Source organism: Myxocyprinus asiaticus, chromosome 39 (genome assembly GCF_019703515.2).
Source record: "Myxocyprinus asiaticus isolate MX2 ecotype Aquarium Trade chromosome 39, UBuf_Myxa_2, whole genome shotgun sequence".
Lineage (NCBI taxonomy): Eukaryota > Metazoa > Chordata > Actinopteri > Cypriniformes > Catostomidae > Myxocyprinus > Myxocyprinus asiaticus.
Genome location: NC_059382.1, coordinates 12296293 through 12321659, shown reverse-complemented (window position 1 = coordinate 12321659; position 25367 = coordinate 12296293). Strand labels below are relative to the sequence as shown.

At 38.4% G+C, this 25367-nt stretch overlaps 1 protein-coding gene across 3 annotated transcripts in view; it reads right to left on the bottom strand.

Annotated features, from left to right (window-relative positions):
- The window catches only part of LOC127430221 (neurofibromin-like), a 174288-nt gene that overhangs the window by 21598 nt on the left and 127323 nt on the right, over positions 1-25367 (bottom strand). For all 3 annotated transcript variants that reach the window (XM_051679820.1, XM_051679821.1, XM_051679826.1), the window contains 12 exons: positions 22704-23136; positions 20340-20680; positions 19004-19206; positions 18638-18831; positions 18207-18347; positions 15248-15527; positions 14372-14586; positions 14081-14142; positions 13770-13911; positions 9896-9997; positions 9588-9728; positions 317-443 (listed from right to left, as the gene is read on the bottom strand). In XM_051679820.1, coding sequence (XP_051535780.1) covers positions 317-443; positions 9588-9728; positions 9896-9997; positions 13770-13911; positions 14081-14142; positions 14372-14586; positions 15248-15527; positions 18207-18347; positions 18638-18831; positions 19004-19206; positions 20340-20680; positions 22704-23136 — 2381 coding nt within the window. The remainder of the gene's footprint in view (positions 1-316; positions 444-9587; positions 9729-9895; positions 9998-13769; positions 13912-14080; positions 14143-14371; positions 14587-15247; positions 15528-18206; positions 18348-18637; positions 18832-19003; positions 19207-20339; positions 20681-22703; positions 23137-25367) is intronic.

Genomic DNA, 25367 nt, shown 5'->3' with positions numbered 1-25367 from the left:
GAAGACAAGACAAAGTTGAGGAATCAAAGATACAGAAGACATTTTATTGATCTACCATTGAGCCATGACACAAATGAATGCTCAATGTGACTGATCACAGTCAACCAATTTAGTGACTTTCTAAATAGGCTAAGAATGGATAAATGATTTGCCAATACATAAAAAAAGAAGAAAAAAAAAGAAAAAAAAATGTAAAAGACCTATGCTTCAGACAGAAAACTTCAAAGCATCCATTTAGTGATATAAAGTAGCCAATTGACGTGCATATATTCTGTTCAACAGACCTATAACTTGCCACAGGTCTTTCAATTTTTACCTTTGAGCAAGTGCCCTACTAATGCAAAATTGAAATTGGAGGAAAAGTTGAGTCCCACAAAATGGTCCATTTGTTTACAGTGCCATTCCAGAGGCTTCCGTATCTCCATGAAGACCTCCTCTGGACTCTATACAGAGGAATAACAGAATGTTTCTATTAAAGATCATATAATTAACATATCACTGATTTAGATTCCTAACAATGCAAAACACTCTACCTTGATTTTTGTGTGACACTAATTTTAGTATTTAGAAGGCAAGTTTATTTATATAGCACATTTCATCCACACAATGGCAATTCTAAGTGCTTTACACATAAATGATAAAGAAAATACAAGATAAAAATTATTTTAAAACCAAGAAATGAGAATAAAAAGTAATAAAATGAATTTAAAAAATAAGTAAAAATTATTAAAATGAATAAAAAAGAAAAATACAGAAATAAAATGATGCAGTGCAATCAGTAAGTGCAGCACAGTGTTCAATCAGTAAATGCACAGTTAAACAGATGTGTTTCCAGTGTGGATTTTAATGTGGCTACTGTTGGAGCACATCTGACCTCTTCTGGAAGCTGGTTCCAGCTGCGGGTGGCATAATCGCTAAACGTTGACTCACTTGTATTAAGTGAACCCTCTGTATGTCTAACTGATTTGATTCTAATGATCTGAGAGGTCAGTTTGGTTTATATTCAACAAGCATATCTAAAATATATTTAGATCCTAGGCTATTGAGCGATTTATAAACAAGTAATAGTACTTTTAAAATCAATTCTAAATGTAACTGGAAGCCAGTGTAAAGACCTGAGGACTGGAGTAATATGCTCTGATTTTTTTGGTTTGGGCGAGAAACCTGGCAGCGGCATTCTGAATGAGCTGCAAGTGTCTAATGGTCTTTTTGGGAAAGGCCGGTGAGTCCATTGCCGTAGTTCACCCTACTGGTGATGAATGCATTAACAAGTTTCTCTAAATCTTGAGTGGATACAAAACATCTAATTCTGGCTATATTTTTGAGATGATAGTAGGCTGATTTAGTTATTGCTTTGATGTGACTACTGAAACTATGGTCTGACTCCAAAATTACACCAAGATTCCTTACTTGACTTTTTGTCTTTAGCAGGGTTGGGGAGTAACGGAATACATGTAACGGGATTACGTATTTAAAATACAAAATATAAGTAACTGTATTCCACTACAGTTACAATTTAAATTATTGGTAATTAGAGTACAGTTACATTCAAAAAGTATTTTGATTACTGAAGAGATTACTTTGCATTTTATTGTCATTTGTTTCATTTAATATTTAGTCTTTTCAGATGGAACACATTTATACATATAAATGATGTGATCCACAGTGCATTTGAACGGCGGTGAAACACTTTCTTATGATGTGTAAAGTTGTGAAGTAAGTTTAGAGCAGAAGAAATAGAAATAAACCTTGTGTAAATTGTCAGCTTTACGTTAAGATAAAATGCTATTTCTAGCCATTTTACATGCACGTTACCAGGCACGATCATATTTTTCACGTTGGATCATAATTTCTTTTTTCTAGTAAGACCTTTGACATTAGGGCAAAAATCGTATTCTTGATAATAATGTTTGTATGGCTTTCCTGTAAAAATATCTAAAAATCCTTAAAACAAGTTCAAAACACTGCATAAGATATTTAGGTTTTTCAGAGAATGTATTTTTAACATGTGTATTTTGTCTTACTGTACTGGCAGAGTTTTTATAGTCAAAACAAGTGAAAAAAATCTACCAGTGCTGAAGCAATCAAAAGTATTTAGAATACGTTACTGAACTTGAGAAATCTAACAGAATGCATTACAAATGACATTTTACAGCATGTATTCTGTAATCTGTAGTGGAATACATTTCAAAAGTAACCCTCCCAACCCTGGTCTTTAGACCCTTGGAGTCAAGGTGTGTGTTCACCTTGGGAATTTCACCTTTGTTGCCAAATACAAGGACCTCTGTCTTGTCGTTATTTAACTGAAGAAAATTTAGCACATCCAACTGTTAATTTCAGTGCACTGGCACAGAGAGTCTATGGGACTGTAGCATTTGGCGATAGGCCTAGATAGATCTGGGTGTCGTCTGCATAGCTATGGTATGCAATTTGGTTCTCTTTCATATTTTGTACTAGTGGGAGCATATAAAGGTTGAAAAAGAGCAGTGCAAGAATTGAACCTCGTGGAACTCCACATGTCATGGATGTCCACTCAGATTCATAGTTGCCTATGTTCACATAGTAACCCCTCCCTTCTGGATAAGTCCTGAACCAGCTGAGGACCGTCCCAGAGAGCCCTACCCAGTTTTCCAATCTGTCTAGGAGAATGATGTGGTCAACAGTATCAAAAGCAGCACTGAGATCTAATTATACCAACACTGATGTTTTGCCTGAATCAGTATTTAGCCGAATATCATGTGACAGAGTGAAACTGCGCACTGTCCATTTAAGGATCCGCCACTACCTAATTACAGAGAGGTGAGAGAATATAAAATGGCCGCTCGTCATACAGCAGGAGTGCTACAAAGAGTGTGCTACAAGAAGATGTGACTCAAGTTGAAACAGGTGTGGGAAAGACAGAGTTGTGTGCTGTGCTGGTATGTGAAAGGAAAAAGTGTCTGTATACAAGTGATGTGGGAAAAGGAATGTGATTTGAGTGCATGTGGAGTGGCATATGTCAAAGGGAACTGCAATCAGTCTGCTGACCGCTGAAGAGCTCTGTAGTAAATGTGTGACGGAACAAAGGGTGAAAACTGAAGCTCCAGCAGATCGCTTGAAACTACCCGTGTTCCCTTCTATTGAATCTCCCTTTGGAACCAGTGTACACCATTCCTCTACCCCCATCACACCTGAACTCTCTCACATTTCCCCTCCCGCATTTACACCCATACACATTCATACACTTTGTGATACCTGCTTTGATGTTTTGTTGTTTAAATGTGATTTTGTAATTTTCTGTTTTCGTTTTGTGTTACTTGGGAATTATTTTCTTTGTTTTGTGTTCTGAAATATTGATTTTCTGTGTTTATTTGAAAATTACATTGTGAAAACTTAAAACGTTCTCATTGTAAATACATTTACAAATTTTCGTAAGCGGTGGCTTTTAAGTTATCCTGGGCAAAAGATTTATTTTGACAGGCCAAAACCTGTCTGGCACCTGAATTTATTTAAAAAAAGTTGTTTACATTTATTCTGGGGCCACCACCATTACAATCATTCAGGATCATTATGAGTGCCATCTCTGTGCAATGATGTAGTCGGAAACCAGACTGGAAATTGTCCAAGAAGCCATTCGAGATAAAGAATTTGTTCAGCTGACTGAAAACAACCTTTTCAATGATTTTGCCTATGAAAGGAAGATCCGAAATTGGTCTGTAGTTGTTTAATATCAAGTTATCTAGATTGCTCTTTTTAAGAAGGAGCTTGAAAACTGCAGTTTTCAAGGACTTTGGAAATATGCCTGAAAGGAGTGATGCATTTACTATTTCTAACAGATCTTTTTCCAGACAGTTAAACACATTTTTGAAAAATGATGTGGAGAGTGTGTCAAGACAGCTGGTTGACATTTTAAGATGCTGTAGTATTTCTTCCAGGGTTTTTCCATCAATTGCCTCAAAATCAAAAGTTTTTGTTTTGGTGGGTACTGTCTGACCTCAGTGCAAAATGAGGACGAGCTGATCGGCAACCTAATATCATTGATCTTCTTCATGATAAAAGATGCAAACTCGTTGCATTTGCTGTCAGAGAGCATAGGACTATATTATTTTTTGTAAAGCTGCTTTGGAATTATTCATATTATGAAAAAAGTGCTATACAGATACAGTAAATGAGCATTTAAGTGAATAAGAGTCTGTCTAGCATGTGCATTTTCATGAATAAGAGACTAAACTTAATCGGTTCTATAGTGTCAACATACTTTCTGTTCCGGTTGCTGCCGGCACACTGCATGAGTGTTTGTATCTTGCTAGTCTGCTTAGCATTAGCATATGCTCATCGTTTTATCCTTTGCCATTTTACCACGTGCTTCGGGTTTTTCCGCTTTTCTACTGTTTCAATTGCGTGTATTTTACTGTGCCAACCCATTTTCTCTCCTTTTTTTCCTTTCCGCTTGTCTACATCTCATGTCTCGACTGCGTGCATTTGTTTTCTCCAGTGTTTTACATGGATTATTGCATCAATCTCAAACATCTGCTGATTAGGAACCCCATTGAACCACATCGACCTCAAACCCTCGCCACTAAAAAACAACCATAACACAAACAACAACAAACAACTGCGTTAAGTCATGGCATCCGCTCATGTTATTTCTACCTGCATTGCATGCCACATGTTTACTATAGCTTCTTCCATCAGCAGTGAGGGGTTTACATGTGAAAAATATAAGGAATTAGTCAGGCTGACGGAGAAGGTTAATGAGTTACTGGAGATCAGTGAGAAAGAGAATCCGGTAGATACCGTTTCGGATGCGGGTAGTACAGCGAGCAACACACACACTTTGGCTCCAGATGTAGAGCCCCCTAAGCTACTTGCTTAGCAAAGTGACACCACTCTCCCGTTCCTGTTAGGGTTTCCAATCGATTCTCCACACTCAGTGATGCACCCACTGAGAACCATGTTGAAAGAGCCTTAATAATTGGTGATTCTATTGTAAGGAACATGGAAATAGAGACTATATCCACCATTGTTAAATGCATTTCTGGGGCTCGAACGTCTGACATCAGATCAAATTTACAAGTGCTGGCTAATGCTAAACGTAGATTTTCAACAAATTTTATTCATGTCGGCACTAATGATGTCTGACTTCGCCAGTCGGAGATCACTAAAGATAATGTTAAAGAGGTGTGTGAACTGGCAAAAACGATGTCAGACAATGTAATATGCTCTGGCCCCCACCCTGCTCGTCGTGGTGACAAGGTTTATTGTAGATTAGTGTCACTGAATGGCTGGATGGAATGGTCTGAGTGGTGTCTGGAGAATAGCATAGGATTTATAGACAATTGGAAGAGTTTTTGGGGTAGACCTGACCTGCTAAAGAGAGACAGACCTATCGCATGTGGAGGCTCATGCTATTCTCCGCGGCATCGATGCACAACTCACCACGTGCCCCACCGAGAGGGAGAACCACATTATAGTGACCACGAGGAGGTTAACCCAAAGTGACTCTACCCACCCTAGCAACCGGCCAATTGGTTGCCTAGGAAGCCTGACTGGATTCACTCAGCACGCCCTGGATTCGAACTTACGACTCCAGGTGTGGTAGTCAGCGTACTTGCTGAGCTACCCAGGCCTCCTCATAGTCTTAATAGTGATAATATTTGACTAACTGGGGCCAGGAAGCAGACAAACTGGCTAATCTGAACGTCTGCTAGCTGTCTTGAGACGTCACACAATTCACATGAACTACAGCACATAGAGACTGTATCACCTAGATATCACATTGAGATGTTGTCTTTTCCCCAAACTACCAAACACAAAACCCTCACTAAATCATTTAGAAAAAATCAGATTAAGATCAAACTCGAAAAAACCAAAAAAACTTAAGATAAACATCATATAAAAGTCGGGCTACTAAACATTAGATCTCTTTCTACCAAAACGCTAACTGTAAATGAAATTATTACAGATCATAGTTTGGATGTGCTCTGTTTGACTGAAACCTGGCTTATACTGGATGAATATATTAGTTTACATGAATCTACTCCCCCAGGTTGTTGTTATAAACATGTGCCTCATCTGAAGGGTCGAGGAGGAGTTTTTGGTGTTACTCAGCAGACAGGATATAAGTTTAAGTCATTTGAACTAATAATGCTTAATCTGACACCGTCAGATATAAATAAAAAATCTGTCATCTTTTGCCCTTGCTACAGATTATAGATCACCTGGGCCTTACTCTGGTTTCCTTGGCGAATTTGCACATTTTCTATCAGATCTAGTGGTTAATGTAGCTAAAGCTTTAATTGTTGATGACTTCAACATTCACATAGATAATGAAAATGACACACTGGGATTAGCATTTATCGATATTTTCAACTATCTTGGAGTCAGACAAAATGTGCCAGGACCAACTCATCGCCATGATCGTACGCTAGATTTAATTCTGTCATATGGTGTTGATGCTGATACTATAAAAATTCTACCGCAGAGTGATGACATCTCAGATCATTACCTCATCTCTTGTTTGATGCGATCAGCTAATGTCACTCAATCTACACCAAGCTATCGTTCAGGCAGAACTATTCTTTCGACCACTAAAGATAGCTTCACTAATAATCTTCCAGAATTGTCTCACCAAAAAGTCTAGAAGAACTTGATGTATTAACAGAAAATATAAATACAGTCTTCTCTAGCACTCTTGATAGTGTTGCCCCCCTTCGATTAAAGAAAATTAAAGAAAAAAGCCTCGCACCATGGTACAATGATCACACTCATGCTCTCAAGAGAGCAGCTCGGAAAATGGAGTGCAAGTAGAAGAATACAAAATTAGAGTTATTTTACGGTGCATGGAAGGATAGTGTCTGTAGCTACAGACAGACACTAAAAGCTGCCAGGTCAACATATTTTAGCAAACTCATAGAAAATAACCACAACAATCCTAGGTGTTATTCAGTACTGTGGCTAAATTGGTTAGGAATAAAACATTGACTGAACCAGATATTCCGTTGCAGCACAATAGTAATGACTTTATGAATTTTACCTGATAAATAAATCAGAAATAAATTAAAAATAATCAGAAATAATATTGGAACTATGCAATCAACTGTCACAGCACCTCAGAAAACATTTTCTTCATGAGCAACTTCAATCCTTTGCTGTCACAGGTCATGAAGAGCTAACAAAACTTATCAAAAAAATCAAAAGATCTTAAAAGTATTTTTTTTTTCAGAACCTCTTCTTAATATTATTAACTCCTCGCTATCCTTAGGACATGTCCCAAGAAACTTTAAAATGGCAGTTATCAAACCGCTTATTAAGAAGCCACAGCTTGATCCTGGAGAATTGGCTAACTACAGACCGATTTCAAATCTACCATTTTTGTCAAAAATACTAGAAAATGTAGTGTCCTCCCAACTATGTTCATTTCTACAGAGAAATGGTACATATGAACAATTTCAGTAAGGATTTAGGCCCCATCACAGTACAGAGACTGCACTTATCAGAGTTACAAATGACTTGCTCTTATCATCTGATCGCGGCTGCATTTCTCTTCTAGTGATTTTAGATCTTAGTGCTGCCTTCGACATGATAGATCACGACATTCTCTTGAATAGACTGGATAATTATGTTGGCATTAGTGGACTTGCATTAGCATGGTTTAGGTCCTATTTATCAGACCACTACCACTTTGTAAGCCTCTGCTTTTCTCCTTATACCTGCTTCCCCTGGGAGATATTATCAAGAATCATGGAATAAGTTTCCACTGTTATGCCGATGATACCCAACTTCATATTTCTTCTAAACCCAATGAAAATTCACAATTCTTCAAATTAGCAGAGTGTATAAATGAAATCAAAGATTGGATGGCCAGAAATTTCCTTCTACTCAATACCGACAAAACAGAAGTACTAACTATTGGACCATAAACCTCTAAAAAATAAGCTGCTAAAATATAATTTGACTCTCGATGGATGTACCGTTACATCATCTTCTACAGCAAAAAAACGTAGGTGTTATGTTTGATACCAATCTGTCCTTTGAAAATCTAATTTCTAATGTTTGTAGAACAGTATTCTTCCACCCCAGAAATATTGCTAAATTACGACATATGCTCTCTGTTGCTGATGCCTAAAAACTAATTCATGTGTTCATGTCCTCAAGACAAGATTATTGTAATGCATTACTGGGAGGATGTCCAGCAAGTTCAATAAATAAACTTCAATTGGTTCAAAATGCACCTGTCAAAGTGCTGACTAGAACCAAGAAATTTGATCATATTAGCCCCATTTTATTGTCGTTACATTGGCTACCTGTTAAATTTCGTATTCATTTTCAAATTCTACATACAAAGCTTTGAATGGTCTAGCTCCATAGTACTTACGTGACCTTCTGACATGCTATATTCCATCACATTCATTACAATCACAAAATTCTGGCTTGTTAATAATTCCTAGAAATCCACAAAAGGAGGTAGATCCTTTTCATATTTGGCTCCTAAACTATGGAATATTCTCCCTAACACTGTTCGGGATGCAGACACACTCACTCAGTTTAAGTCTAGACTAAAGACTCATCTATTTATACAGGCATACACCTATTTTATCCATCAACTCACAATTAGGCTGCATTAGTTAGGTCTGCCGGAACCAGAAACATCTATCTTGATCTATAATTCTGCATAACATTGAATGGCATCTACACTAATATTATTCTATTTGTTTCCATGTCTCAACCATATCCCGAGGTTACCAGAGCCGGCCAGATCCAGCTCCATTCCTGCTTGATGTCGGACTCCACTGCTACGTGTTGCTGAGTGATGACAAACTATAGTCTAACTCCAACTGTAAGACATCGGATACTTCATATGCCACTGCCTGAAACTTGGACTTATGATGGACCCCACCGAACCTCACTGAAATAGCCTGCTGTTTTAACTGCGATGCACCTCATTGATCTCTGCCTGCATCAACTTTGTCTATTGATGGCCCACACTCTTGAAATGGAAAACACAGACTACCATTTAATAGCCAACAAAAGCCTTCATCAGCCAACTAACAAAGGACACTGCATCTATGTGAACTTCTGCAGTTAATCCAGGATGGACTTCAAAGACATCAGTCATTAATCTTAAGGTTCATACATTTTTTTTTTTTTAAAACACTGGACGTTAACACTTACTTAGTTTACACATTTGTAACCATGACTTGCACTGCACACAAATAACTAATATTGAGATAATATTCATGTTGTTTAGCCAGAGAGGAACTCGCCCCTACAGTGAGCTTGGTTTCTCCCAAGGTTATTTTTCTCCATTCACCAACATCTTATGGAGTTTTGTGTTCCTTACCAAAGTTGCCTTCAGCTTGCTCACAGGGGTTTTAAATACAATTATTATTTATTTAATTGTTATACACAATTTACAGTCATATTTAATCAAACTACACAATGATCATTCTAAGACTTTATAGATATTACAGTTTCATTTTTTTGTTAATGCATGACTTTCTGTAAAGCCGCTTTGAAACAATGTTGTGTGTAAAGCACAATACAAATAAAAATGCTTGACTTGACTAAACCGAATGCATTTGTATGTTCATTTTAGCTCCCAGTACCTTGTCATTAAACACCCGGAGGCTGTCCAGCGTGTGCAGGTTCTGCTCCAGTAGGGCGGTACCGGCAGAGTATAGATTCACTTCATCCAACTGAAGCACAGCCACAGCCACCCAGAACAGAGCTTTATGCATTGGAGAATCCTGTGGATCAATACAATTATACATGTTGCCATTAAACATATCTTCCATACACAATTGTTTCTTCCAGACATTGTATATCAGATGAAGAGTATTCCATTACATAATGACATGAGCTAATATCAAACAGCAGCTGAGGTTTCTAATAACTGCAAACAACTTGATTTCACCTGATCGAGAAGAGGCTGTAGTTTGGTAAGTGCGATGACGGTGGCCTCGATGAGAACTTGGCTGTTGTAATTATCCGGCCCCTTTAAGCAGCTCTCCAGCCCCTGTGCAGGAATAGCATTAATCAGGTGGAGCGGCGGAGCATGACAGCGGCAAATACCCAGAATGAATGACACTACAGCAGTTAGACTAGCGCACTGCATTGTGTAGAGCCCAGAATCACAGGAACATGCTGCACATACAAACTAATGATTCACAATCTCTGTCCGATATTGTCACAAGCATGCATTCAACTCTCTTTAGATGTTTACAAAAGATGTCCACCATAATCTGTGCTGATTGTTGCTTTTTTAACTCTCGGTTATCAGCAAAAATCAATGCAATAGTTGATGCTAGTTTTTTTTTTAAATTCCTCAGCAGGTGAAATATACAGTATATACACAGTGTATGTGTGTATGTATATATATATATATATATATATATATATATACACACACACACACACACACACACACACACACACACACAACCGGTCAAAAGTTATGAAATACTTATATATTTTTTATTTTTTTCACATTTTAGAATAATAGTAAAGTCATCAAAACTATGGAATAACATAAATGGAACTATGGGAATTATGTTGTGACTAAACAAAATCCAAAATAAATCAAAACTATGTTATATTTTATCATCTTCAAAGTAGTCACCCTTTACCTAGAATTTGCAGACATGTACTCTTGACATTTTCTCAACCAACTTCTTGAGCTATCACCCTGGGATGATTTTTAAACAGTATTGAAGGAGTTCCCATCTATGTTGGGCACTTATTGGCTGCTTTTCTTTATTATTTGGTCCAAGTCATCAATTTCAAAAACTATTTTTTATTTTAGTTTTAATAAATATTAATAAATTAATATGGTGGCACAATTATATTTTGGTCTACAAAACTAATTTCAAACATTTAAGCATACGCCTTCAGATCAAAAGATTTTTAAGATCATGAGAAACATTTCGGTCAAGTGTTTCAAAACGTTTGACCGGTAGTGAGTGAGTGAGTGAGTGTGTGTGTGTGTGTGTGTGTGTGTGTGTGTGTATATATCTCAGAATCAGCTTTTCTGCCAAGTATGCTTATACATATAAGGATTTTGTCTTGGTGACAGGAGCTTCCAGTGTACAACAACACAAAAACAGCAGCAAGACATAGATAATAATAAAAAAAAATAAAACTAATTATACACATACGTACAGACACACACATACATACATACACACGGGTAGTGCAAATCTAATACAATCTGTTATGTACAGTGCAAATGTTTCAGAGGAATGAAATGGCAGAAGAGGTTGGATGTGTTGGATAAATATAAAAAACACTAAACTGTGTATTGCACATAGTTATTGCTCAATGGGGCAATTTATCTGTTCATGAGATGGATAGCCCGAGGGAAAAAAACTGTTCCTGTGCCTGACGGTTCTGGTGCTCAGAGCTCTGAAGCGTCGGCCAGAAGGCAACAGTTCAAAAATGTAGTGGGCAGGGTGAGTGGGGTCCAGAGTGATTTTTCCAGCCTTTTTCCTCACTGTGGAAGTGTATAGTTCTTGAAGGGGGGGGGCAGGGGGCAACCAATAATCCTCTCTGCAGTCCGAATTGTCCTTTGTAGTCTTCTGATGTCTGATTTCGTAGCTGAACAAAACCAGACAGTTATTGAAGTGCAGAGGACAGACTCAATGACTGCTGAGTAAAACTGTATCAGCAGCACCGGTGGCAGGTTGAATTTCCTCAGCTGGCGAAGGAAGTACAACCTCTGCTGGGCCTTTTTCACAATGGAGTCAATGTGGGTCTCCCACTTCAGGTGCTGTGAGATGGTAGTGCCCAGGAACCTGAATGACTCCACTGCTGCCACAGTGCTGTTTAGAATGGTGAGGGGGGTCAGTGTTGGGGTGTTTCTCCTAAAGTCCACAATCATCTCCACTGTTTTGAGCATGTTCAGCTCAAGGTTGTTTTGACTGCACCAGACAGTCAGCTGTTCAACCCCCCTTCTGTATGCAGACTCATCGTCATCTCGGATGAGGCCGATGACAGTGGTGTCGTCTGCAAACTTCAGGAGCTTGACAGAGGGGTCCTTGGAGATGAAGTCATTGGTGTAGAGGAAGAAGAGTAGTGGGGAGAGCACACATCCCTGGGGGGCACAAGTGCTGATTGTACAGGTGCTAGAAGTGAGTTTCCCGTCTCTCAAGCTGCTGCCTGTCCGTCATAAAGCTGGTAATCCACTGACAGATAGACATGGTGTAATTTATTCTGGAGTATAGCTGGGATGATGGTGTTGAAAGCCGAAATGATGTCCACAAAAAGGATCCTTGCATATGTCCCTGGTCTGTCCAGATGTTGCAGGATATGATGCAATCCTATGTTGACTGCATCATCCACAGACCTGTTTGCTCGATAAGCAAATTGAAGGGGATCTAGAAAGGGTCCAGTGATGTTCTTCATGTGGGCCAACACCAGTCTCTCAAATGATTTCATGACCACAGACGTCAGGGCGACAGGTCTGTAGTCATTAAGTCCTGTGATTTTTGGTTTCTTTGGGACAGGAATAATGATTGAGCGTTTGAAGCAGCATGGGACTTCACACTGCTCCAGTGATCTATTGAAGATCTGTGTGAAGATGGGGGCCAGCTGGTTAGCACAGGACAAAAGATACGCTGGTGAGACGCCATCTGGGCCTGAAGCCTTCCTCGTCTTTTGTTTCCGAAAGACGCGGCTCACATCATCTTCACAGATCTTAAGTGCAGGTTGAGTAGCAGGAGGGGGGGGGGAGGGGGGTTGCAGGAGGTGTTGGTGTAAAGTGAAGGTCAGAGTGGGTGTGGGGTGTGAGATTGGGCCTTTCAAATCTGCAGAACACATTCAGGTCCTCAGCCCGTGATGCGATCCGCTCTGAACAGCTGGAAGCCCGGCAGATGTAACGTGCTGTCCGGAATGGCTTCACTCAGCCAGGTTTCTGTGAAGCACAAGGCAGCAGAGGTTGAAAAGTCCTTGTTTGTGTGGGTGAGATGATGTAGTTCGTCCGTTTTGTTAGGAAGAGAGCGGAGATTCGCTAAGTGAATACTCGGCAGCGCTGTTCGAAATCCGCACCGACGGAGTTTGACCAGCGCACCGGCTCGTCTCCCTCGCCTGCGTCTCCTGAACAACAAAGCCGTGCCTCCAACTAAAATGTCTAGAAAAACGTCTGAATATTCAAAAACCGGGAAAAGATTGTCTGGTTCATGCTGTCGAATGTTCAGCAGTTCGTCTCTGTTAAAACTGACTGGAAAAAGATGACTAAACACAGGACAAAAAAACAAAAACAACAAAACAATAGGAGCGCTCCACATCGAGGCAGCCATCCGAGGCACCATCATGATGATAATATATATATATATAAACACACACAAAACTCCTCATCAGGTGAATATATAAGCTATAAAAAGCTTTATTTGGTAAATACATACATACAGAGTATTATAACAGAGCCAAGTCTCTATCACTTGTAAATTAGAGTCCCTGGTGTATTTCAGGCTTGTTTATAGTTAAAAGTCCCGCATTATGCACCAAATCTTCTTTTATCTGGTAATTATTGGGACTTCGGTTGCACAATAAAGTGCTTTTGGGATTTAATCATTTTAGATTATTGTAGCCTCATCATCTATGCCCGTCATATTAAGGAAAGAATACGATTTTTTTTATCATTAAATAAATTGATTTAAAAAAAAAAAACGAATTGGCCGATTATTCAGTAATCAGCCTTTTCCACTGCCTTAGTTATCAGTACCGGCAAAATCCACTATCGGTCGACTTGTAAATCAGAGAAAAAATAGAAAGGGGAGGAAAAGAGAACAAACCCGGTCAATGCTGAGCAGAGGACTGGCTTTGCTGAGAATACGAATGATCTGTTTGAGCTGCCCGTGAGTCACACGTTTACTGATGCAGCCGAACACCACCAGAGCCCGTGGCTGTAGAGACGGATTATACTGGAAGGCAAACCTATCCAAGGAAACATCACAATCTTGTTAATGTTAAACAGATTCCTTGACCACATTCCTTGAATGTGAAACTAGTGGTATGTATGCTATGTGATGTGCAATTACCAGAAAGAACCTTATAAGAAATAAATCAATCATGCCATTTTCAAAACAACAGAAATTGTACACACTTTTGAGCTAATTCAGTCCACTGATCCAGCCATTTGCATCCAGGAATGTCCCTCATACAGGCCTGTTGGGAACAAACAATAATTGGTTAAACAGCATAGGACCTGACATAATTGGTCAGTAGGATTCATAACTCACCTAAGAACAGAGCTAAAGACAAATTGATTGAAAAATACATATTAATAAAAACAAAATTTTACATAACATTATGTCAACAGGGACACATCAAGTCCATATATGAGGCACAAATTGTGACAGAACATTCATAATTTGTAATCATGATGGTAACTTACCTCCATGATCTCCAGTAGGGCCTCTGTTACAGTTTCCAGCGAGGACAGTGCAAAGGTCTCTCTTTCGTAGGAGCCGGGAGAGAAAGAGCGGTCTCTGTAGCTGGAGCGGAAGGCAATAACTGCTGCAGATTTCACCTTACTGATGCCAAACAGCAGGTAGAATTTGGGCAGAGAGAATTCAGTGAGACTCAGTCGCAGCACCTGTTTAGTTTCCTCTGCAGAGGCAGACCAAGAACAGCAACAAATCAGACTGATAATCTCACGTTCTCGAATGTCTGACATCCTATTTACATATAATTATATTACATATAATTAGCACTGCATAACATACAGTGTTTTAATAAAAAGAACAAAAAAAAATGCACATATTTGTTTTTCAGACAATTATGGAAATTTGGCATCCAACTCAGTGGGAAAAATATTTGCAGTTTGTTTTCAGACAATTACAAAACCTGGCATCCGAATCTGTGTCAATATAGTTTTGTGCGAAAAATTTGGTATCAATCTCTGTGTATAGTTTTGGTGCAAAAAAAATAAATAAAATAAAAAATAAATTGCACAGTTTTCCAGAGAATACTTTTGGTGCAAAAAAATGTTTGCACAGATTTTTCCAGAGAATAACAAAAATTTGGTATCAGACTCAGCGTGAATAGTTTGTGCAAAAAAATGTTTGCACGTTTTTCCAGAGAATAAGAAATATTTGGTATCAGACTCTGTGTGAATAGTTTTGGTTCAAAAAAGTTTTTTAGTTAGTTAAATCGCATTACCATCACAAAAAAGCAACATGAATTTATGGTATGAAGATCACAACCACCAGAACAGATGTGAATATAAATAGTATTTTTTTTTTTGTCCACTGCTATGTTTATTTCTCACCACTAAAGTTGAGTTGTGAGCAGGTGCAGAGCGAGTGGATGATGTTAATAACTAGGCCGTGTGTTGATGCTCTGAGGGAAAGTGGGCCAGTGGCCACCAGTAGGGTAACGACATGGAACAAGTAGGGCAGATGAGCAGCCACATCTAGGGAGTTGTTGAAGGAGAGCATGAGCATATAACGGGCCAGGATGGCGATATCGTCCCACATCAGGTGTTGCTCCAGGGTGGGGGTGGGAGACAGGCACGTCTTATCGATGATCTTACACATTCGGCCTATTACCTGAGAGACAAATATAGTCACTCTGAAAATTAGGATGCTAATTTAAAAGTGCACTCAGTACTTTTTTGCTTATGTCGTCTTGGACACTAACACCTAGTGGCATGGATGCAGCATGCAATAGTGTTTAGTTACTGATGCCATTGTAGAAAATCACTATTCACTGTCAGCAATGATTAATTTATGCATTAAAGAGCCAAATAACAGGTTGATAACTGAGATTAAGCATGTAGTATTCCGCCGGTCAAGTGATCCTAACATGGCAGCCCCCATGAGGGGACCATCAGTAATTGTTTTCCCCATTAAAAAAGTTTTACTCCTAAAGAAATGAATTGTAATTTTGAAACATACACTATATGGCCAAAAGTTTATGGACACCCCCTTCTAATTAACGAATTTGTTTACTCCATTAAATCCAGTAAAGATAAATCTTAATGTTTCTTTATGTAATGGCTTGGGCTTTGTGTGCTTCCAAATTTGTGGCAACTGTTTGGGGATAGCCCTTTTCTGTTCCAGCATGACAATGCCCCTGTGAACAAAGTGAGGTCCATAAAGAAATGGTTTACTGTGTCTGGCGTGGAAGAAACTGACTGGCCTGCACAAAGCCCAGACCTGAACCCCACTGATAACTTCTGGGGTGAACTGGAACAGCAACTGTAAGTCAGGCCCCATCGACAAACATCAGTTCCTGACCTCACTGATAGCCTTGTGTCTGAATTAGAGCAAATCCCTGCAGCCATGTTACTACATACAGTATAGTGGAAAGCCTTCCCAAAAGAGTGGAAGCTAGAGGGAAATTGATGCCTAAGGTTTTTAAATCAAATGTTCATCAAGCACATATGGTGTCCACAAACGTTTGGCCATATAGTGTATTTATAAAATCATGACCACTCACATTGAGATGAGGACTCTAGTCATATCAGTAACCTTATAAAAGCGGTTTTATTCTACAAGTGGCAGGGGCGCCATCATGGGGGCTGCCATTTTAGAATCACATGACCAGCTAATACTACTCGCTTAATCTCAGTAACCATCTTGGTATTGGACACTTTCACACTTTAATTTAATTGTGAATAGTGAATTTCTACAATGGCATCTGTAACTGAAAACTATTAATATTGAATGATGCTGCATCCACACCACTAGGTGTCACTGTAAGTCCAAGATGACACGAGCAAAAAATTACTGAGTGCACCTTTAAGCAAATATGGCTTTTTCAGTCCAATTGCGATAAAATAAATAAATAAATAATTAAACTGAGTACATGGCATGTAATGTCACTGAAGCTGTTTTAGAGCATTTGTGAAGTTATCCTGAAATTCAATATTACCAGTAGAAAAATTTGGGCGTACAATTTCCCGATAGGAATAGTTTTTTTTTTTTTTTTGCAACAATCCTCTAAGCATATTGATACAGAAACGATTGCTCTGTATGACAAGAACCTAAACACCACTTTCCACTAAATAAGATTATACTTGGTCCCTCCCTCACTTAACCTCAAAGTTCCGCTGTTACACGAGTCTTAGAAAAAGCAGACACAACAAGTGGACAAAGCCTGACCTTGTGCTCCAAAACTGGCTTGTTGTGACATCAGCAGTGGCTGGCACATGCTAACCAAAAAATATTCAGCATCTATTCAGCACAGCAGAGAATTTCAAAAGAGTTAAATATACCCAACTAATTGAGAACAGCAGGAATAGTCAGCTACGGTTACTGCAATCAATCAAGAGCCATAAAGTCTAAGCCACTAGAGTTATTGAATTCGTAATTGTGGCTTTCTTCTTGCTTAAACCTTTAACAATGACGTCCATTGAGCGTGATGACTAACAGTTGCCCATATAATAGAAGAGACAGCCCGGCTGGTTAACTATTGTCTGTCTGTGCATGCACACGTACAAATTGGGCATTTGTGTACAAACACTTAGGATAATAGATGCTGGGTTAGAGAGCTAGTCAGCCTGGATAAGATCACAAGAGGAATGATTCAGGAATACAAGAGACAGAGACACTTAATTGGTAAGTCGAAACCTGTTTCAGGGCGTGTTAGTGGGTTATAAATAACCAAAGAAAACATGTAAGATACTAACCAGAAATTAAACAAGAACTGAATATAGGAAATAACAAAATAATATTTCAAAACTGCCGTTTTTTTTCAGGTAAGTATTGTGTCACTTTGAAAATGAATGAGTAGTAAATAGTTGTGGAAGTCAAACCAAACAATTACAATTTTACATTACTAAAAAGTCCAACAGATAAATAAGATGAAACTGTACAATTGTGGCAAATAATGTCATTGAGACTGTTTTATAGAATTTGTGATGGGACAAATTGTGATATTATGAAATTGAGATAATGAGCAAAATGGATACTTCAAATTCCATAGTACCATGAATAAACTATAGTATCATGAATACAAATCTATACACTTGTTGCAACAGTTATGTAGCATTTCCATTTGCTCAAAAACCTTCATTGCTTTTAAACTATGCTAACATGCATAAGTATTTCAATATAATCTAGCTAAGTACACTCAGTTTCTTGGTTGTCCTATCTACGTACATATCAAATATTAATACATCAAATAGATGGATAAAACATTCTAATTATTATTAAAAAAAATAATAATAAAACCTATTGCAAAATATTACAATCTAATATGGTAGCTTAGCAGTAAGTGCTTACCTTGCTGGACACCAGCTTGACATTTCCCGAAGCCAGAGCTACAGCTGTGTCAGCCATCACTTCAGCCTTGATGGATCCCAAACCCCCAGTTGCACTGGTCTTTATGAAGCTATCCAACACCACGTCAAGCAAGTCTGTTATCTACAAACACAGGAGAAGATCTGCATGGTTAAAAGGGTGTAATCTGTCATTTCTAACTTTGACAACTTGCTTATTGAGCCACAGGACTTCACTTAGAGTACCAGAAGAAAGCCAGAATTGCTGCAGAAATACATTACACTTAGAAGGCATTTATCATTGCAGTGCCTGTTGTAGCAATTTCAGAATAATAATTTTAAATTGTGGACATAACAACCTCATAAAACTGAAGTCATTAGAAATACAAGCAGAGAGCAGGGCAATGATATGTTTTGAAAGAATGGAGGGCCTACCTGTCCTAAGCTGCCCCATATCTTTGCCTGTATGGAGGGGTACATCTGTTTCTCATTTATGGTCATAGTGATGAGCTTATCCAGAATAGCCGTGACACGCTGTCGTTTAGCATCATCATTGTGTTTACAGAAGCGCACTAAATTACGCAGCCAAGGAGTCATATACTCCAAACACAGGTGCTTTAGCTCAATACCTGAGGCGAACAAGGAAACAGAGAAAGACATCCTTTTAAAGTTTTTCAAAGCTTTCATAATTGAAAAGCAACTACAAGAGTAGGTGCTTTGCAGAAAACTGTAAACATAAAAACAAGAAGGGTTTATACTTTGTGTGCAATTGTATACTCTTTGTTTGACTGTGATACTGACTTGATTTGCTGAAGCCAGAGATGCACTCTTCCAGGAACTCCAGAGTGAGATGGGGTTCATTGGCTGCTAGTGTTTTGCTAATGGACACAATAAAAAGGGTGTTGTTGGCTGGGATGCACAAGCCAGACGTTTCCAGGAGCTGACCTTCAATCTTCAGGTTAAAGGTGCAAGTTAAGGCACAGAGGAGATTGTATGCAGCTGACCTGTTGAATGAAGTTTTAGTCAGCACATTAGTTAGCAGACATTTTCATGGGTGCCATTTTAACCCATGAAATTACTTTGAAGGGCTGTTTTTGTTTTTTATTTTATTTTATTCTCCCCAATTTGGAATTCCCAATTCCCAATGCGTTCTTGATCCTCGTGGTGGCATAGTGACACCTCAATCTGGGTTGCAGAGGATGAATCTCGGTTGCCTCCATGTTTGAGGCCGTCAATCCGCACATCTTATAACGTGGCTTGTTGAGCGCATCACCGCGGACACACAGCGCGTGTGGAGGCATCACGCTATTCTCCGCGGCATCCACGCACAACTCACCACACGCCCCACCGAGAGTGAGAACCACATTATAGCGACCACGAGAAGGTTACCCCATATGACTCTACCCTCCTCTAACCGGGCCAATTTGGTTGCTTAGGAGACCTGGCTGGAGTCACTCAGCACACCCTGGATTCGAACTCACGACTCCAGGGGTGGTAGTCAGCGCCTTTACTTGCTGAGCTACCCAGGCCCCCCTGAAGGGCTGTTTTTAAATAGCCAGTGATTTTATATACAGTACGTCACAGCCATTAACCTTGTTTTGCTCTTTGCAACAAAAATCTGTGTAGTGCTACATGAGTCATTATATTTTGATCCATTTTCCTTGAACAGAAAGAGTGTACAATTTCAAACATGTTTATACCTGCTAAAAGTGAATTTTGTCAACATTTAGGAGCACACTAGCAAATAGATGGCCTAAAGGCTAATAAACATGGACTAAAAGCCACAAACTCTTTAAACAACATGTTTATTTCAATATTCATTGGAATATCTTCAAAAAACAGTGATGCTTTCTTGGCATGACAGGTTTATGATTCTATGACTTCTATACTAGCCGTAGGGCGGCAAGTTCAACAGCCGTCCCAGCTGAACTGAAGACACAAAGGAGCAGAATTAGCATTTCTAATCAGTTCACAACAACAAAGACAGAAGCTTGCAAATAAAAGACCCACTGTCATAATAAGAACAGCATGATGCATTGGACCATTCATCCAAAACTAAGTTGCTAGGCTAAACAGCAGTCTGAGCATGGTCCAAAACCCAATATCCCAAGATGCTTTGAAAAGCAATGGCTCTCACCTTAAACTTGGGTCCGAGCTTCCCAGGTTTAGTAGGGCGATGTTAAGCAAGGTGCCTGGAACATCTTTAGGCCTTATCTTGGTGTGCTGAGGGATGGAGTCTGGTTGGGAGAGCTCCCAGCGTGTGCGGATGTGGATGATGGACTGGACGATGGCTTCACACTCCTGGTGCATGAATGTGAGAGGTGTGCCCTGATTAGTGATGGTCAGAGTGAACTGGTTCTCATCGACCAAGCATATCTCTTCGATCTCTGAAGCGTAATATATGTCGTTCAGGAAAACAGGTTGTCCCAGGACACGCGTCCGTTCGGCTGAGGTTACCTGTACGGCTGTTGAGCCCACCTAGGTAGAAACAGGCCATTCAAGTTACAGACAAAATAGGTCTAAGAATGTTAGTCCAAGTGAAGGAATAATAGGTGGTCTTTAGGGAAATCCATACATGACGTGTTCTAGCGTTCAAAAAAGTGCAACAAAATAAAACAAAACAGAAGCAAGAGATTACTTTGTAAAAAGTTTTACCATGACAAATACTTTAGAAAAAAATTTGATCATGGCAACAGCAAGATGTGAAGCAATGACCAAAGACAACTGGCTGACAGAAAATAGACCAACAATAAAAAAAAGAATAAAAAAAATAGCCTAGACTGAATGCAAGAAAGCATCCCATTTGAACAGTCCCTTGGTTAATTTATATGAAGATCAATCGCCACTTTAAGAAGCCTCAAAATGGTATTAGGTATATAACCCATTTATAAAAATAGCGTAGATGGAATGCAAGAATGCAACTGTGACGAAGAGGAGGGCGTGGCCAGGCCGTTAGGGTGCACGGCCGGCACTGAGTCAACTAATCAGCTAAAAACAAACACAACAACAAAACAAAACTAAACTATCGGCATCTACCGTAGGTTTATGCAGATAACCGATAGCTCCAAAAAGGAACTATTGGCACCGATTAACTGGTAAATATCATCTACCACTAATTTAACCCATTTTAAAAATAGCATAGATAGAATGCAAGAATGTGTCCCCTTGGTTTGACAAATTTATTTGAAAATTCCTCAAAATAAAATTTGCTGTATATAACCAATTTTTACAAAGAAATTGCATAGAAGGAATGGTGTGAACAACCCTTTGGTCAACTTTTTATGTACATGAAAAATAAATTGTTACATTTGGTGTATATAGCTGAATTATATAGCTGAAAAAGATGTGAAGGAATGAAAGAATGCATTCTGTGTAAATGGCCCCCAAACTTAATATTTATTTGAAATTTCAACTGGCACTTTAAAAAGCATAAAAAATTGGTTTTCCATGATTAATTCTCCCCAATACCCTACTAATTTGTAATTTAGCAAATGCTTTTATCCATAGAGTACACTTATTACAGGTGTCTTACAAAAATGTTAGGCTCTTCCGGACCAGCCAAGGTTTAAAGGAATAGTTCACCCAAAAATGAAAATTTGCTGATAATTTACTCACTCTCAGGCCATCCAAGATGTATCGGAGTTTTTTGTTTCATCAAAACAGAATTTAAGACTTGTAGGATTTCATTTCAGGCCTCCTCCTCTAAACAATGCAAGCGAATGTCCTCCATTTTTGACGGTCCAAAATGCATATTTGGGTGCATCAAAATAATCCACACGATTCCAGTCAACAAATAAAGTTCTTCTGAACCCAAACAATTGATTATTTTGAGAAACAAAACAATACTTATATACTATATATTAAAATATTAACTACAAATGTTCGCTTCAGTACATCTCTGTGACATGCGCTCATGAGAGGGAAGACGTAAGCTCGTTGGTAAGGTCACGCGCGTCATTGTTTACGAGAGAAACTTGTGCCGTTCACAAACCAAAACAGTCCAAAACAACATAAAATAAAAGAAAAAAAATTCCAAATAATAATAATAATAAAAAAATTTAAACAATGACATGCTTCCTGACTCCTCCTCCATATGACGCGTGCCCATACCAACGAGCTTACGTCATCCCTCTCATGAGCGCACGTCACAGAGATGTATCGAAGCGAACATTTGTAGTTAAAAGTATATAAGTATTGTTTTGTTTCTAAACATAAACAATTGTTTCGGTTCAGAAGAACTTTATTTGTCGACTGGAATCGTGTGGATTATTTTGATGCACCCTAAATATGCATTTTGGACCGTCAAAAAATGGAGGACGTTCACTTGCATTGTTTAGAGGAGGAGGCCTGAAATGAAATCCTAAAAGTCTTAAATTCTGTTTTGATGAAGAAAAAAACTCAGATACATCTTGGATGGCCTGAGGGTGAGTAAATTATCAGCAAATTTTCATTTTTGGGTGAACTATTCCTTTAAGTGCTCTCCATGTTCACAAGTCCTTACCTTAATCGACACCTTTGTGTCTTTATGTGCCAGTTTTAGTGCATTGTGGAACACTTTTAGGTCCTCCTCCAGTGCCAGGGTAGCAGCGGGAAGCTTCTGCTGCTCGGGTTCTATGTGTTCCGCTAGACGTGCTGGTGTGTCTATAAACAGCAGCTTCTTGCTCCCCTTCAGACCAGTCAGTAGCCGCTCATGGTATTTGGTGTACTCTCGCACCCAGGTGTTGCAGTTGTAGATGTAGACGGCAGCCACGTTCTCATAGGCGAAGTTGGGAAAGACCACAAACCACTTGGACAAGAAGTCTGTCTTGAAGCGGTTACTGGGGCCAACATGGGTGAGGTCTACTACGATCTCATAATGTTTGGCATAGTAAGGCTTGAGAGTCAGTAGCACGTGGAAGATTAGAAGATCGCCGTTGATTTGTCCGGTTTTAAACCTAAGAGAGATTACAATAATGAGTTGAATTATAATTAGTGATAGACCAATATATCGACAGGGCTGAGAAATCCGCTGATATTTGGTCACAGACTATTGACATTGGCCTATAACAGTGCCTCCTTGGCTGATTATCAGAAGTGTTACCTAAATCTTGAGTTAGTTACAAAATCTACCAACAGTTTTGTCAATGGATAAACAATTTCTGCTTATTCGTTTTTTTTAGTGATTGAGTGAATATTGAGTAAAAAAAAAATATATATAATTTCATCTGGGCAATTGTGCATTTGTCTCACTTGCTTTCATTAATCTGTATTATGTATACAGTAAATAAGCTATATATATCGGTCAGTCTGATTTCTAAATATCAGTTGACCACCAATTAAAACGCTGTTTTGTTTCCAAAATTTTAAGGCTTTGCATCTTTGAAAAGTGTGTTTTGGGGGTGATGTCAAAAAAAATGCACAAAAACATAAAAGCAAAAATAAACTCTTTTTTTTAAAAGGTGATAAATGTGTATATGCCAATAAACTGTCACATTAAGCCCTTTAGGACCTTTCAAACAAAGCAGTCTGTAACTATACCTCCAAATGACAAAAATAATATAATAATTCATAAAAGACATGGTTTCGTCAGATGAACAGAAACCAGTTCTGTGTATAGTAACTTAAATATAACTCTGCATTCTCCTCTTACAACCACAGGTAAAGCGCATCTAAACTGAAGAATACCTAAATAACATCATTAAGCGTGGGCACAGGAAGTGAATCTGTTCTGCATCTCAAGCCATAAGCACTTCTCTCTTCTTCAGTTCATTGTTCTTCATCACCCAGCTCCGACAAGCCATTATATCCACTTCAGTAAGTACTTATTAGTTTGGCAATTATCTCTAAAGCTTATTTGTAATTAAGGACTTTGCAAACTAAAGGCAAAAAAATATAAACTACTCATAATTATACTGTTAAAGTGGTTTGGGAGCGGTTTCAAATAACCCTACTTTAATGAACGACTCGGTGCATTTAAAATCTAAAGCTAAATCCAACAACAGTAATTCACTAATAATAATAATAATAATAATAATAATAATAATAATAATAATACAGACAAATAATGCTTTTTCCATTATCTGAAAATTTAGTGGTCCCGTCTTTACGGTTCATGGCTTAACACAGTGTCCTAACCAGGTGCAACACGACAAAACACCCTAAAAGCTATCTCTACCACATAAACAATAGTTTTTGTACAAACTCGGCACAGGGCATTTTGTCGATTAATTGTTTTTTTGTGTAATTGTGATTGGTCTAATATCCAGCTCCAAAAAAACTCATTAGGGATATCAATTTTCAGACATTTTCACAAATGATTGTCATGGAAATTAAAGATAAATTAATCAATTAATATTTAAGGTTAATACCGCAAAATGCATGTGGAGGATTCCATATAACATGTGGATGTAGCCTACTGTTTAAATATAATTAAAAGAAATACCCTTGAGAAATGCACATTTTTGCATTTTACACTTAAAATATTCTTAGTTCAGTGTATTTTAATATATTTAGGCTATGTTTAGTACAAATTTATGAATTGTTTTATTACTGTTAGTGAACTGCTGTTAATAACTTGTATAAAAGAAACATATTTGAGTTAATTAAAACGATTCAGTCCTTTAGACTTTTTTATTTGAAATTAAGTCAAATCATATACGCTGCGTAAACACAGTAAATAACATATCGCTTCTCTGGTGCTGGTGAGATGTCAGCTCAATGTGCCTTCGTGCTCTCCCGGCGTTCACTGACATAACTGTAGGTTGGGATGAAATAACGAGACCAGCGGATCAACTGTGCTTGTTGTCATGTTGTACTTTAACACGCTATCATGGTGTATGCAGAGATCATATTGTTATTTTGTAGATAAATGCCCCAACACTGATTACATTAAGACCCCGTTTACACCTGGTATTAAAATGTGTTTTTGGTGATCCGATCACAAGTGATCACAGTGCGGCCTCTAGTGGTGGATGACTGTATATATACAGTCAAAAGTCTGCTGGCAAGAATACTGAATGCATTTGTTCTGAAATTAATCAATGATTGATAAACTTAATTGATCAAATTATTAACGACAATTAAGCAATTATCGATTAATCATTAATATCTCCTGATTGGCTATTATTGTTTTGTGTCACGCAGCAGTTTCGCATTCAGTGTGAATAGCTTATTACAAACTTGACGC